The sequence below is a fragment of the Mytilus trossulus genome, chromosome 1, assembly GCF_036588685.1.
Source record: "Mytilus trossulus isolate FHL-02 chromosome 1, PNRI_Mtr1.1.1.hap1, whole genome shotgun sequence".
Taxonomy (NCBI): Eukaryota; Metazoa; Mollusca; class Bivalvia; order Mytilida; family Mytilidae; genus Mytilus; species Mytilus trossulus.
In genome coordinates this window covers 105,092,814-105,107,614 of record NC_086373.1, presented here as the reverse complement: position 1 = coordinate 105,107,614, position 14,801 = coordinate 105,092,814, and the positions used below count along the sequence as shown (strand labels likewise).

At 32.2% G+C, this 14,801-nt stretch overlaps 2 protein-coding genes across 2 annotated transcripts in view; one reads left to right on the top strand and one right to left on the bottom strand.

Annotated features, from left to right (window-relative positions):
- Window positions 1-365: 365 nt before the first annotated feature.
- The window catches only part of LOC134705579 (uncharacterized), a 96,192-nt gene continuing 81,756 nt past the window's right edge, over window positions 366-14,801 (top strand). The window contains exon 1 of the mRNA XM_063564305.1: window positions 366-542. The gene's annotated coding sequence lies outside the window, so the exon portion shown is untranslated. The remainder of the gene's footprint in view (window positions 543-14,801) is intronic.
- LOC134705590 (uncharacterized) lies at window positions 8,449-13,203 on the bottom strand. Its single transcript, XM_063564315.1, has 2 exons — window positions 8,818-13,203; window positions 8,449-8,645 (listed from the first exon to the last, which is right to left on the bottom strand). The coding sequence occupies exon 1, from the start codon at window positions 13,201-13,203 to the stop codon at window positions 9,061-9,063; it is 4,143 nt and encodes a 1,380-aa protein (XP_063420385.1). The 3' UTR covers window positions 8,449-8,645; window positions 8,818-9,060.

Below are 14,801 nucleotides of genomic sequence, written 5' to 3'. Positions count from 1 at the left end.
ACCATCTTCAACATTAAACTAGTGTTTACAATGCAATAGTTACAACTTTTATCTTCCCTGCATGTGATAATTTTAGCTAAAATGTTACAATAATCTAATTATTAAGATTATTTTAAGTAGAAAATAGTTTTATCAAAATATTCCATACTGGTAAAGATAATTTTATTGAATAAATGCAAGGCTTGCAGAAAAAATTATGAACATGAAATATTTTATACAGAGCCTGACATTTTTCATTAGTTAGTTACCATTAAAATTATAATACACATTCTTGGTGCAAAATAAAAATGTGCTTAAGAAGTTTCATTCTTTTTCTCCTACACTAAACCACTATGAGGCATTAGGAGTGTTAAGTACTATATTTACCTGTGTGAATCACTGTGGTTCATGGTTCAGAGGTCACAGTTCATCTCTGCCTGTTTTGGATGTGTAACCTAATACCCTCTTTCAACATGGAGTATTGATGCAGCTTCAGTTTTTCAAAAGAAAACAAATATTTTTGAGGATAATATACAAATTCTGTGATTTATTAAGGAATTTCTGTAAGTATAAACATTTAGTTTATAATTGTATGAACAGTTTGAGTTTGAAAGTCTATTACAAAAGTATAGAAAACTTGTTTGCCATAAATATCAACCACTTGACAGGTAGTTTCTGAGGCAGAATTGTTTCACCCTATATGTATCTATTAATCTGACAACTATTTTGCCCTTAATGTATAAAGATACTTTGAAGGTTTTACATGGCCTTTTTAAATCTTTAACTTAATGCAGACTAAACAAATTTTTGACATGACTGATCATCTGTTAATAATCTTATTGTATGTGTATTAATCTACTGTTTCTTCATACTTATCATACCATGATTATTTAATATTGTCCCCAGTGGGTTAATATTTGTATTGAATGGACAGTAGAAATAAGATTTTTAACTCCATTTCAGTTATCTTGATGAAAATAAGTGTATTCATCATCTATGTATAAAGACTTTATTGATAACATAAAATATTTCATGCATGTAATAAAGATCATATCATGTTTGATATAAGGGTAGGAATCATGCTGTCAAAATTATATTGCAAAAACATAAATTTAATGTATAAACTGTAAGATACAGAGAAATAACTGTTCTTTGTTTATAAAACTTGACATTTCAATGAGAGAGTCATTTATAACCAGGAGCTGTTATATAACAAACAAAACATTTTAAAGGGTGTACAAAGATTACACGATATTTGATAGCTCAACTTTTTAACTTTTTTTGTTCCCCTTCATATGAACGTATAATTTGGATATATTAAATTTGGGGGTTTAATCGGTTGTCTAAGGGTTAGTTTTATTGTATACAATTTAAAATTTGCCCATGAATATATTTCCCATATAGTTAAAAACTCATAATGTAGTGAATTGTGAGTAAGCTGAATAATCAATTAGTTTGCACATGTACATTGTTGTATTCAGTTTGTTTTCAATTTTTAGAAACACATTATTTTATAAATGATGGTAAAAATGACAAATTGTTCAAATCTGTTTCCAGTTTTATGAAGAAAACTATCAGGATTATATCTTTTTGTCAAATATTTGATGTGCGCAGGTGTACTTTAGCATTATGGCAATCTAGCAAAGAAACCCACTCTATCTGGTGCTTGGAGAATCCTTGAACTTGCTGTGAGTGAGGTGTGAGCTTTTAATACACTATAAACAATTCTTTTGAGCTTAAGGTGAAGAATAGCAATACCGCTGCTGCCCCTTTCCTTTGAGTTTAGTTAGTTGAGAGTAAATTAATTTTGGGTTATGAATTAATTCACAATATCCCTTCATTGCTATCTGTTTGATGTTTATATTCTTTTATATAGAAAGAGATTCACACAAGACCATGAATGAATACATCTGGACTATGGGCAGTACTTGTTTAGTGGTTAAATATTTATAGTAACAATTACCATGTCTTACTGTCTGTTTCATGCATATTACATTTGAACAACATGCAGACTCAATGTAAGTTAATCAGATAATTTGATTTGTTGTGTCTCATTATAAATTAACATGGTACAGACTTAAAGTATATGGCTGGTAATTTATAAAACGGAAAGATAAAAAACTTTCCCTGTTCAACCTGAAATGCACTTTATAGACATTTATGATGTATTCTGCCTTTGAAAGAGAATAAATGAAACATTTTTTGCAAAATTGTCATTCAGACTCATTTTAAAATTAAGTACATGTATTCTCTACAGTGATTTTAATTTGGTTGAGAGAAAATTCAAGTCATGCCCAGATCAAGCAATGACTAAGCTATTGCAAACTAATGGTGCAACTTAATGGTTACTGGCTGACACAATAAAACACTTGATTTCATTCCGATTTACATTAAGGTATCCTTTTTTGTTTATTCCATGTTTATTCTAATACCATCTGAAGGAAGACACTCACAAAGATGGCAGTATGGGAATTTGTTTTGTCTTCTGTCTTTGTTTAATGACTCGTATGCTTGAGAAAGTAAGCTTCAGTGTTGCTATTTTAAAGAATACTTAGTTATATTGTTGAGGAGATTCTCTATTACATGTAATATGTTTAAGTAACTAGTTTACAGATATTTGAACAAATCAAAGGTGATGTTAGGAGATGATGATGAAATAAATGTTTTTATGTAGATTAAATTTAAAGATATTTATAGTATAACTAATCGCCATATTTAAATATAGAAAATAATACAACGCGTGTCCAAATGACACATGGATTAAACAAGACAACATTTAAGCAAAGACCTTAAACACATCTCGCTGTACACCTCACGTTATTTCAGTCAAAACAGGTCGATTCTTGAATCTTGACTGTAAAATTATTTAAAATTGACACAAATATTTTAATAATTGGTTGTGTAACAATAAATTGTAAACAAAAAATTCTTTAGCAAATTCAAGTTACTTTCTAAAATCTGTTCCCATCTTACATGTCTTATTCCAACTAACAACAAGAAATACTGAAGACAGTTCCTTAATTACTATATGTTTAAAGACTAATGTCCATTTAAATTTGTAAGCAAATCAACAAAACATTATTAAGAACCTTATAAATATTTGTATATTAATACATACATGTAAGGTTTATACAAACAAAATGATGATGACTTTTTTTCTGGATAAAATTGAGAATGGAATGGGGAATGTGTCAAAGAGACAACAACCCTACCAAAGAGCAGACAACAGCCAAAGGCTACAAATGGATCTTCAACCTTTATGTACTACAGTTTCTGAGGTCAAGACCACAAGATCAGATTATCCTAATCAGGGAAACCTATAATAATCCGGCATAATTCATTCTATGCACTGATTTATTAATCATGTTAATTATTCATATTGCAATAAACGTGTCTCATTGGGATCTGTGAAACTTCTATGTAAAAATATCTTTTCTTTGTATTACTTATATCATATTTAACTTTATATGTATTTATATACATATATAACTTGTTATAAAGGTGACACTACGTTGTTTTCACCCTTTGGGTTCTTGACTGGACAATAAAATATCCTGATTCCATTTATACATGGCACCGGGTTGAAGACCGTTCTTTGACCTATAATGGTTTTTCTAATACAAATTGTGACTTGGATGGACAGTTGTCTCATTGGCACTCATACAACATCTTCTTATATCTATATTAAAAAAACTGTCTTCAGTGTAAAATTGAAGCTGATATACAAAATACTGTTAATGCTTTATTTACAATGACTTTGATTGTCTTACTTTTTATACACTTGTTTATAGACCTAAACCAAGAATCTAATAACTGTTGAAAAATATTTATTACATTGGTTGCAATAAATTACATTGATTTCCCAGTTGAATAAAAACCGATAATTTCACATGTGAAATAAACGTGGTTATTTCACTCTCTGACGTCATACAACAATAGGCGTTGTCAAGACGTCGATAACGTCGGAACAAAACAAACTGTGAATGCGTAGGAAAATAATATAGTTCCTTACATTTCTGCATTAATATCATTAAAAAAAAAGCCATTAGCCAATGTAAAGTATAACTAATCGCCGTATTTGAATATCAAAAATAAGACAACTTGTGACCGAACGCCGCTTTGGATTAAACTCGTGAAGATTTAGAAAAACTTATACTTTCTTGATGAAAATATGTTTTATATTATCAAATAATGAGGCAAAACAGAACAATATGTTTTGAACTAAAACTAAGGGTCTCCTCCTTTAGAAAAAATAGGGTAGAGTGTTAGTTAAGCATCCCTTTTTAATTAACATATTTGTTTTAATTTTTATGTAGAGGCCTCTAAATGAGAATAGGAATGCGTTCTTCGTTTACCTTTCATATTTCCAGTGTGAGCTTTACATGTTTAAGGAAATAAAAGTGAAAAGACTGAAATTCAGAATTCTTAAGATATAATTTTGGCACATCTTAACAAGATTGTTATTTAATCTTCCCATTCTGAGATAAAACTTTAAAATATGCATGATATTATGCACCTGACTTGAGATTTATTATTGCAGTGCTGACTCATTCTCTTGAATGATTTCATTAATTACTAAGTAGCTTTTGCCAATGATCTGTCACTCCTCTGATGTAGCCATGTCAATCAGTGGCGCAACATCTCTGTAAGAAACATATGTCCATTGTCGATTTCTCTTTAATATAATAAGTATAAAGTATGCTGATGGTGGGAGTGTGAATACAGGTCAGTGAAAGTAGGTCACTATGGTACTGACGAAGTATGGTCAGTTCTAATGAAAAAAAACTATAAAATTTTATTTTTCGTAGTATCTCCAGCAAATTAAAAAGTGATGAAATAGATCAAATCAGCTGATATTGGTATTTAATACTTTCAGTCATTACAAAGAAGAAACTTTTGAAAAATGAGAGAAAGTGTAGGTCGCTTAGAGTGAAACTATTTTTATGTCTAAGCCATAATGAAGGGGACATAAAGCTTTACCCTTTTACCATACATCACAAAATGGGTTTCCATTCTGACAATGCCTAAAACAATTATTATAAAACTTATTCAGGATGATTATTACCATTAAACAGAGATAAAATATAAGTTTTGATTGTATCACATTTACTAGAATTATGCCCATTACAATTTGGAAAATTGCTTAATTATTTGTTTCTTTTCTCTAACTTAAGTTTGCCTTAACCAAATGTTATGAAACTTATACAAAGGTTTATTACTACAAAACTCAAATCAGGAACAAACTTATGTAGCATCACTTTTACTGGTCTAGAATTATGCTCTTTTATGAAGTTTTTATCAAGTGGGGGCATCATCTATGCCCTTTGGACGCATTCCCCATTCATTTAGAAATATGTTCCGTTTTATTTTGTGCAGTTTATTTAAATTTTTTGTATCACAGAAAACAGCTTTGTAATCCAAAACATGTGAAAATATTTTCATTTCAGTTGAAATTTCTAATAATAAAAGTTTTATCTCTCTTAATAACTGAAATGTCTAACTGAAATGTCTAGTAAATAAATGTAGGTTAAGTAAATTACTTGGTTCTATTCTGATAAGGATAATCATTACATATTTGTGTGCATAACATGCATATTTTGTATTGATCATGTAGCTTTCATCTTACAAAGTAAATATTTCTATACATAAGTACATGTGTACACCCTTTACCTATATGACACATGATAAACAACTTTACACAGAGAAAGGATTAATCAATTATCTATAAAATACATGTACATGTAAAATGCATTCTTAAATAAAAGAAAGCATTATGTTCAACACACCTTGTTTATTTTAAAAGACCTTCGATAGAGATCATTAGAAATGGTATTAAATATGTATTTTAAATAACACCCACTCTTGACTATCTAGTTTGAATATATAATATAGTTATGGAGCATGACCACAGTGTTTGATAAAAAAAAAAAAATCATAGCATTCATTTACATATTTCACCAATTTGTTAAAACATTTTATTAGAAAAATCAGATGAAAAAATTTTGGTGATTTTGTCTACATATTTATGAAAAAATGGTAAAATATGGGTTTATTATGTCTTTTATGTGGTGTTATACCAAATTTTGAAAGAAGGCAACAGGTTATTACCTCATGCTGTTAATAATTAGGGTTTCAGTTGCATCTTTAATGATTTACTAATAAAAGTCTCAAGAATTTGAAAGATGGAGTCTTTTTATAGCAATAGAAATGTACTGCATGTTTTGGGTATATTTAATCTGAGACTACTAGTCTCAGATTTAATATACATCTTTGCTTTTAAAAATATTTTTGTTTTACATTTCTATCGAAATTTTTAAAACACTAATGGTAAATTTTAATACATATGTATCTAAAATGAGAGGATATAATTATATTGTAAGCAATCCATGTAAAACAAGTTAATGTTTTACAATGGTAAGGGTGTGTCTCAGCTCCAGGGTAAAAAGATTTCTTACTTGTTCAGGGATGAAGCATGATCCTTTGAACTTTTGTCATTTTATCATTTTTCATTGTCTTGCCCAAGGGCAGATAACTGTATAAACTAGACCATGGGTGTGAGGAAAAGAGAATATTTGTAAGGTATATCATACAAAATCTTTTTTAAGTGAAAGGATGATAACTTATTTCTTATTACAAATAGTATTGGTTTAAAAACTAAACAGAAAATAATCAGAAATGAAAAAGAAGTCTTTTATCATATGTAATGTTATCTGTTAACCCTTTCCTCCATAATGACGCCTTTTGACGCCACCCCCCTTACTCCATAATGACGCCTTTTGACGCCTGTGTAGTACCTCAGTTGAAACACTTTGACTACAAACTGTCTGCAGTTGACTTAATAAAGTTTGTATCCAATATGAAAAGGAATATCATAGGAATATCTGACTTAAATTTATTTGATGAAATAGTTGTTTTTCACAATGCCTTAATACTTCAAAGCATAAGTTCAGCATTTTATCAAAAAAATTCTATGCGAATCAAGTATGCAAAAAAAAAAATTCAATGGAGGAAAGGGTTAATGTATCTAAAAACAAACAATTTCTTTTTCTTATTGACCATATTTTTTTAATTTTAGTATTTCTTTTATTTCATCAAATCAAATTAAACTTTACGTTTGGATAATGCAAAGAAGTGTTGGAAAAGTGATTTATTTACGTTGTATCAATGTGGAAAGGCATAAGTAAACGTTCAATAATGAATTCTGTTTTTACAAAGGTATTTACAATTAGGTGACATTTGAAATAATAAATTTTAAGTAAATTTGCATGATTTGGTTTAAGAATGTTATACATTTTATAAATACAGCTACATGTATTTTCTGCTTTTTAAACTCAATATTCATTCATAATTATACTGTAAATTATAAATGTTATGGTAGATTACTACCCAAAGGATGGTGTTCGAAAGCACAATGCATTATGCACCTTTGGCAGAATACCAGTTCTTAAAGAACCGGTAAAGACAGACATATATTTGTTTTGATAGTTAAGCAATCATACAAAATCAATCGTTAGAAGAGATTTGTTGGTGATAGACAATAGTTAAAAGTCTGGCATTCTTACAAAGTATACTGACTAAATCTATTGTCTTTTACTTAGTAATACACTTTCAGTCACCTATGTATTTTGATTTTTCCTTGAGAGTTACTTATAACAATGTGTGTAATAGTGTGTATAAACTACTATCATATCTGTTATATGTAAGTTACATAATTAAGATATACATTAAAGATAGGTATATATATATTTATTTCTGTATATTGTACACAAGCTACATTCCTCCTGTAGTTATTTATCTATAGATTCAGTTAGTGTGTACCTGAGAAGATGTTTTATGAGAGTTGATTTATTATTTACATGATGACTTTTCCCTTTGAATTCACCAACAGTACATGTATCATACAGTTTAATATTAGTCTGAAGCAAATATATGATTTGGATGTATCATATCTCAAGAACAGATGTTAAACACCACTAGTTAGTCAAGAACTGTTGTCATGTATGCTTGCAGCTAACCATTGCATGGGAAAGCCCTTTCCAAAACTAATTTCTTGATTCAATCATAAACCTGCCAAAATTATTAACCCTGGAGTTATTATTTGAAGTCAGTAATTTACTGTGAAATGTATCTATTTATATATATAGATAAGGGGCCTCGGTGGCCGAGTGGTCTAAATTGTTACTACTGTAATCACTAGCCAGTCAACACTGAGGTTGTGCGTTCGTACGCTGCCTGTGAGGGTTCACTCAACTCCTATCTTAATTGACTCACTCAGCCGGGGTTTTCCTATTCTAGGTCAGTGGTTTACTCTTGGCAATCCAGCTTCCTCTACCAATAAAAACTAGCCGCCACGAAATAGCCCAAAAGCAGTGCTAAAAAGTAGTGTTAAAACACAAAAAATGAATAATAAATATGGATAGATAATTTTTATTTTACATAATACATTAGTGATTTATACATTAGTGTAGCTGTGGGCGTCGCAAAGAAAAATACACTGAAAGTTCTGATACTTTATTCATGACTTTATTCATGTCGCAATTGTCAAATAAACATACAGTGCATCGCATATTTCACCCAGTTGTCTAACATTATACAAAGTTCATGGTATACGTTGTTATGCAGGTTTACGCAGGTTTACGCAGGTTTACGTGAGGTTTACGTAAGAACTGAAAGTAGACAAAAAAGAACCGTAAATAAGTTTCAATGCAAAACCCCTGTTGCATACCAAATATAAACAAATCGCAGTATATAAACCTTACACAATATCAAAATGACTATGCGAATATATCAATTATTCATATTAAAGGACATTTATTACATTAATAACGTTCAAATTACCTCTTTGGGCCATTAACATGTCAAAATTTGTGTTCATAGCATCGTGCTTCGTTCATGGGAATCTGATATATCGGAGAAAGAAACGACAATATACTACTTAGATTGTAATCATAATCTGTATCTTACTCCTAATTAATGTACAACAGTAACATGGCTCCCCAAAATTAATGTTTAATTTTTCCAAAATATCATAGTCTTATAACCACTATACTACCATTACTGAACATCGCATACTAAATGTCATTAGGCTCCTCGGTGGGGACTTCCTCGGTTTCCCCTACTGGCTTTTCCCATTAGAAGTGTACAATGAATAAGTCCATTTTCATCGATTAATCGGAGATACGAGCATTGTCCATAACCTAAAGTGCTAGCATCAGAAAAATGATGAAGCTCGCATACTGTTATATTTCCAAAGTTTTTCGGTTTTACACATCGCTGAATTCCTAGTTGCGCTAGATTTTGAATGTCATTTCGCCAATGTTGCCATCTTTGTATCAAAATTTCAGAAGGTGGTTCGTCCCAATCAATTTGATCGCTACAACATTCTTGTAGAATCTGTTTACCCAGAAGTACGAAAGGAGAAAGAAATCCCAAGGGATCATACACGGAACTTAACGTTGAAAGTATTCCTCGTCTCGTAAGTGGTTTGTTCGTAAGTTCAATGCGAAATTGAAAAGAATCGGATTCGATACACCATTGTATGCCTAGAGTCTTCGTAATCGGCAGTTTGTCATTTAATAAATCTAAGTTCTTTAGATCTTTTGCTCTATCTTCAATTGGTATTAGATTTAAAAGTTCTTTAGAGTTAGACTGGAATTTATGTAGTTTTAAACCTACTTTATTACACATCTCTCGACTTCGTTTTACTAAGTTTACTGCATCATCGATGGACGCAACGGACTTCAGACCGTCATCAACATAGAAATCATATCTCAAAAAGTCTGAAATATCTGATCCAAACTCATCTTCGTAATCGTCAGCAACTCTTTTCAGACCAAAGTTGGCACAACCAGGAGAAGAAGCGGCTCCAAATAAGTGAACATTCATACGATATTCTATAGGATCTTCATGAAGATTGCCGTCTTTCCACCACAAAAATCTTAAATAGTCTCTATGATCTTTATTTACGTTAAACTGAAGAAACATTTGTTCTATATCACAAATCACAGCTATGTTTTCTTTTCGAAATCTACACAGTACTCCAATAAGCTTGTTGGTAAGATCAGGTCCTTGTAACAAATGATCGTTCAAAGAATGACCTTGATATCTAGCACTACAGTCAAATACAACACGCACCTTGTCGGGTTTTTGGTTATGGTATACCCCATGATGAGGTATATACCATACATGACCATCGCTATCCTGTTTAGACGATTCAACCTTTTCTACATAACCCTTTTCGATAAAGTCATTCATGCTTGTGAAGTAATGTGAACGATAGGTTTTATCCCTCTGAAGACGACCTTTTAATTGATTTAAACGTGTTACTGCAATGTTCTTGTTGTTCGGTAGAATAGGCGGGGTGTTATCTTTGAACGGCAATGGCATAACATAATGTCCATTTTCCACACTTATTCCTTCATCAAGAATAGAAATAAATCTTTTATCATCGTAAGAATATGAAATCTTGTTAACATTTCTGTCCGAAAAGTCAAGTTCCATCATGCGGGCAACTTCACTTGGAATTATTTCCTTAACGCTCGAACCAAACGAAAAGTAAACATGTTCTGAATCTCCACTTTTATTTCCTTTAATTGATAACTCATTCGGAACCTCAAGAGCAAGAGTACGGTGACTGAATCCTATCGAGTCGCAGTTGTCTATTTGCAAGGGATCAACTATACCAACGATTCCCCATCCTAAATCAGTATTCTGTCCATACGGTCCATTATCAATTGAAGGTATTACCTCACGTGGAATAAGTGCACGAGGACAATTGTAACCGATCAAAAGCCCAAACTCACAATCTTGGACGGGCATCAACTTTTCTGCAATGTGTTCTAAATATGACCATCGAAGTGCCATTTCAGCTGTTGGAATATGAGATCGGTTTGCTGGCATGATGTCACGTGTAAATACGTTCGGAAGCGGTATTTTAACTTCACTGTCAAATCCCCTTACCACTAGACCCTTTATTTTACGACTGTCAACTATATGATTTTCTGCATGCATTGTAGATAGTGAGAGTTTAACATCTGTTCCACGGAGTCCTAAAGCACGGCGTGTTTCATCTAAAACAAAAGTAGTGTCGGACTGTGTGTCTAGTAAAGCATAAACAAGTCTTTCGTTATCTGGATCGTCTGAATGCGACACATAAACAGGCACAATCATAGAACTTTTGCAACTTGCTTTTGTATTGTTCATGAATACGGCTCCGGTCTGTGACTTATAATTTTCCACGGTGCTAGTTTCTAACGGTTTATCCTTGTTGACGGAAATGATCGGTTTGTGAAAGTCACCATGTAAAGACGTTGGATGAAACCTTGAACATACTTCACACTTTTTACGTTTTTGACATTTCTTCGATGTATGTCCGTATCCAAGACAACCAAAACAAAGTCCGTTTTCTTTCGCAAAGTTCTTTCGCTCATTCACTGACTTCTTAAGAAACTGATAACATGAATCGATGAAATGACCAGTTTTCTTACAAAATGTACATGTTAGATCCTTGTTGTAACTGTTATTGTTTTTATCAGGCACTCGCGAAGTTTCTGTCGCAAGAACATTTCTACGCTGATTATCATATTTACCATGCTGAAATCGATTTGTCTTAAACTTGTCACTAGTGCTATTTGTAGTTTCTGATCTGACGGACTGTATTGACGTTACCGGGTCATTTGCTATGATTGCTTCTTTTTCTATAAAATTTACAAACATTTGAAATGAAGGAAATTCACGCTTATCGTCTTTGTGTTTCGCAACGATTCTGGACCACCGTGTTACAACCCAATCCGGTAGTTTTGACAAAAGTTTACGATTTTCTCTATTGTCGTTTAACGCGTTCAATGTTCCCATAGTTTTCATCGCAGACAAGCACTGTTTTAGAAAGTCGGAAAATTTTCTTAGAGCAATATTGTCTCTAGACGGTACTTTCGGCCAATTATCGAGCCTATCACGGAATGCATTGCTGATAATAAACGGATCACCGAATCTTTTCTCAAGGAGTTCCTTTGCATCATCGTAAGCGTCTTCGGTAGACAATATTAGAAAGTTTTCAATTACCTCTCGCACTGAATCTCCGACATACTTTCGCAAGTAATGTATACGCTCAAACGTTGGAATTTTTCGTTGTTCAATAAGAGTTTGAAATGATGATTTCCACGCAGGATATTTTAAAGGATCACCAAAAAAGACTGACGGTTCGGGTGGCGGCAGCCGACTAAGACTCACTTGTTCGGCGAGTGATTTCGTAAGGTCTTCAATTTGAACGTATTGTCCTGTAACATTAGCAGTGTTTTCATTCTGAGGTACAAATGTTATAGCTGATGGATTAAGAGTTGCGGAACTTACGCTTGTCACAACTGGCATAGAATTTACGTTTGTTACTACTGGTTCAGAACGCATGTGTGTCATTACTGGCACATAACTTTCACTTTGTACAAATGACTGACTTACATTTAATGCAGACTGATCTAATATTGATGGACGGACGTTGGATGTAGACTTAGCTTGCCTAAATTGATCGACATTTGAGACAAATCGACCTTGACCTTGTAGACTTGCAGTTGGGACGGAATAACCTTGAACTGGATACTTATAACTTGTGTTGTGTATTGACTGAACTTGATCATGGTCAATATTCAACTTCTTTGATACTGTTGACCTTGGCAGAGTACTTACAAAATCATCATGCTCAATATTTTCAATGTCAGTATCTACTTTAGCATACGGATCAACGTGTTGAAGAAATTTATCAAGAGTATTATCTTGCGGAAGTGATTTCTTTAATTCATCTAAATCTGAACCTTGACTAGCTTTATCGATAACATCTAGCTTGGCTTCGGTAGCCTCTAGTTCACGTATTGTTTGTATTCTTTCCAAATCTAATTTCGCCTTCGCCTCGATTTCAATGTACTTTAATTTTGCTTTCAAGTCTGCGGCTCGCGAAGCAGTTTGTGGCCGTTGTGATGCACTTGATCTATGTGAACGAGATGAATGACTAGATTTCGACTTGCATGTATATGAACCTCTAGTTTCTACATTGTCTCTATCAATTTCCTGAACACGAGTCGTTATTCTTTTCATGAGATCTGCGTGATAGTTTTCACAAGTTTCGTATCGCTTAAATATATCAGTGTCACTAATTAATTCCGGATGACCATGTGACTCACTTTCATTTTCAATAAGATTTGATAATTGTTTATAAACACTAGTTAAATGATTCATGTTTTCAACTAATATATTTCGATGTTCACGAATGATATTTGTGTCTTTAGTGTCACTTAATTGAACTTCTATTTTGTTTGACCATGACTTCCATGAAGAAACTGCCTTTCGAAAGTTTTTCTCTAAAGTATCAACTTGCCACAAAAATCCCTTATCGGTTAAACCTCGCTGTCGCGTGCTAGTACGAGTTACACCGCTAGCCTCAATCATATCGCCCTCAACATCGCCTCGGGACATCATGTTCAATTATTTCAAAATATATATATATCACAAAATACAATGTATATCACAAAATATCAAGTTATCAATAAAGTCATTTAAGTAACATTATTATTATTGCCATAAAATTGTCAACATGTAGTTTCAATCTGTAATTGTTCATCACATGGATTCTTCAAATCTGTGTCGCAATCTTCACACATCAGACAGGTCAATGATGTAGAGTTCTTACTGTAGCTGTGGGCGTCGCAAAGAAAAATACACTGAAAGTTCTGATACTTTATTCATGACTTTATTCATGTCGCAATTGTCAAATAAACATACAGTGCATCGCATATTTCACCCAGTTGTCTAACATTATACAAAGTTCATGGTATACGTTGTTATGCAGGTTTACGCAGGTTTACGCAGGTTTACGTGAGGTTTACGTAAGAACTGAAAGTAGACAAAAAAGAACCGTAAATAAGTTTCAATGCAAAACCCCTGTTGCATACCAAATATAAACAAATCGCAGTATATAAACCTTACACAATATCAAAATGACTATGCGAATATATCAATTATTCATATTAAAGGACATTTATTACATTAATAACGTTCAAATTACCTCTTTGGGCCATTAACATGTCAAAATTTGTGTTCATAGCATCGTGCTTCGTTCATGGGAATCTGATATATCGGAGAAAGAAACGACAATATACTACTTAGATTGTAATCATAATCTGTATCTTACTCCTAATTAATGTACAACAGTAACAATTAGCTTTCACTTTATAATTATATTTTATAATAAGTATGTTGAAGTATTGAAGTAAAAAAAAAACTACAAAGCTATGAACAAGCTTTTAGTTTCTGAGAACTCTTTCATCAGTTCTTTGTGTCTTTTTTCTTTTTGTTAGTATTAAATGCGCTTCCCAATCTGATGAGTCAACCTTTTCTGACTGATTATTACAGTATGTTTATATTGTAAGTAACATACTGTAAGTTCAGAAATTATCTTCTTGCTTATATTATTACAATTTAGACAAGACATACTAAAATATGGGGATGTTGGTGTTGAGCAATCAAAAACATGATTTACCATGCCACATTCTATATGTGCCTTTCCCTGGTCAGGAGCCTGTAATTCAGTGGTAATTGTTGGTTGGTATCTGCCATATTTGATTTGGAGACTTTGGTAGATTTTTGTTTCATCACGAATCATACCACATCTTCTCAAGTAGACAAAAAACAAATAATACCGGTTTCCTCTAACTTGCGGAAAAAATAATGTAGGGACTTTTCAACTGGTAGACAAGAATTAAATCTACTAATCCATGAAAGTTTATTGTTTTATTACATAGCAAAACCCAGGTTGGAAGATAAATTGCTTCAAATTA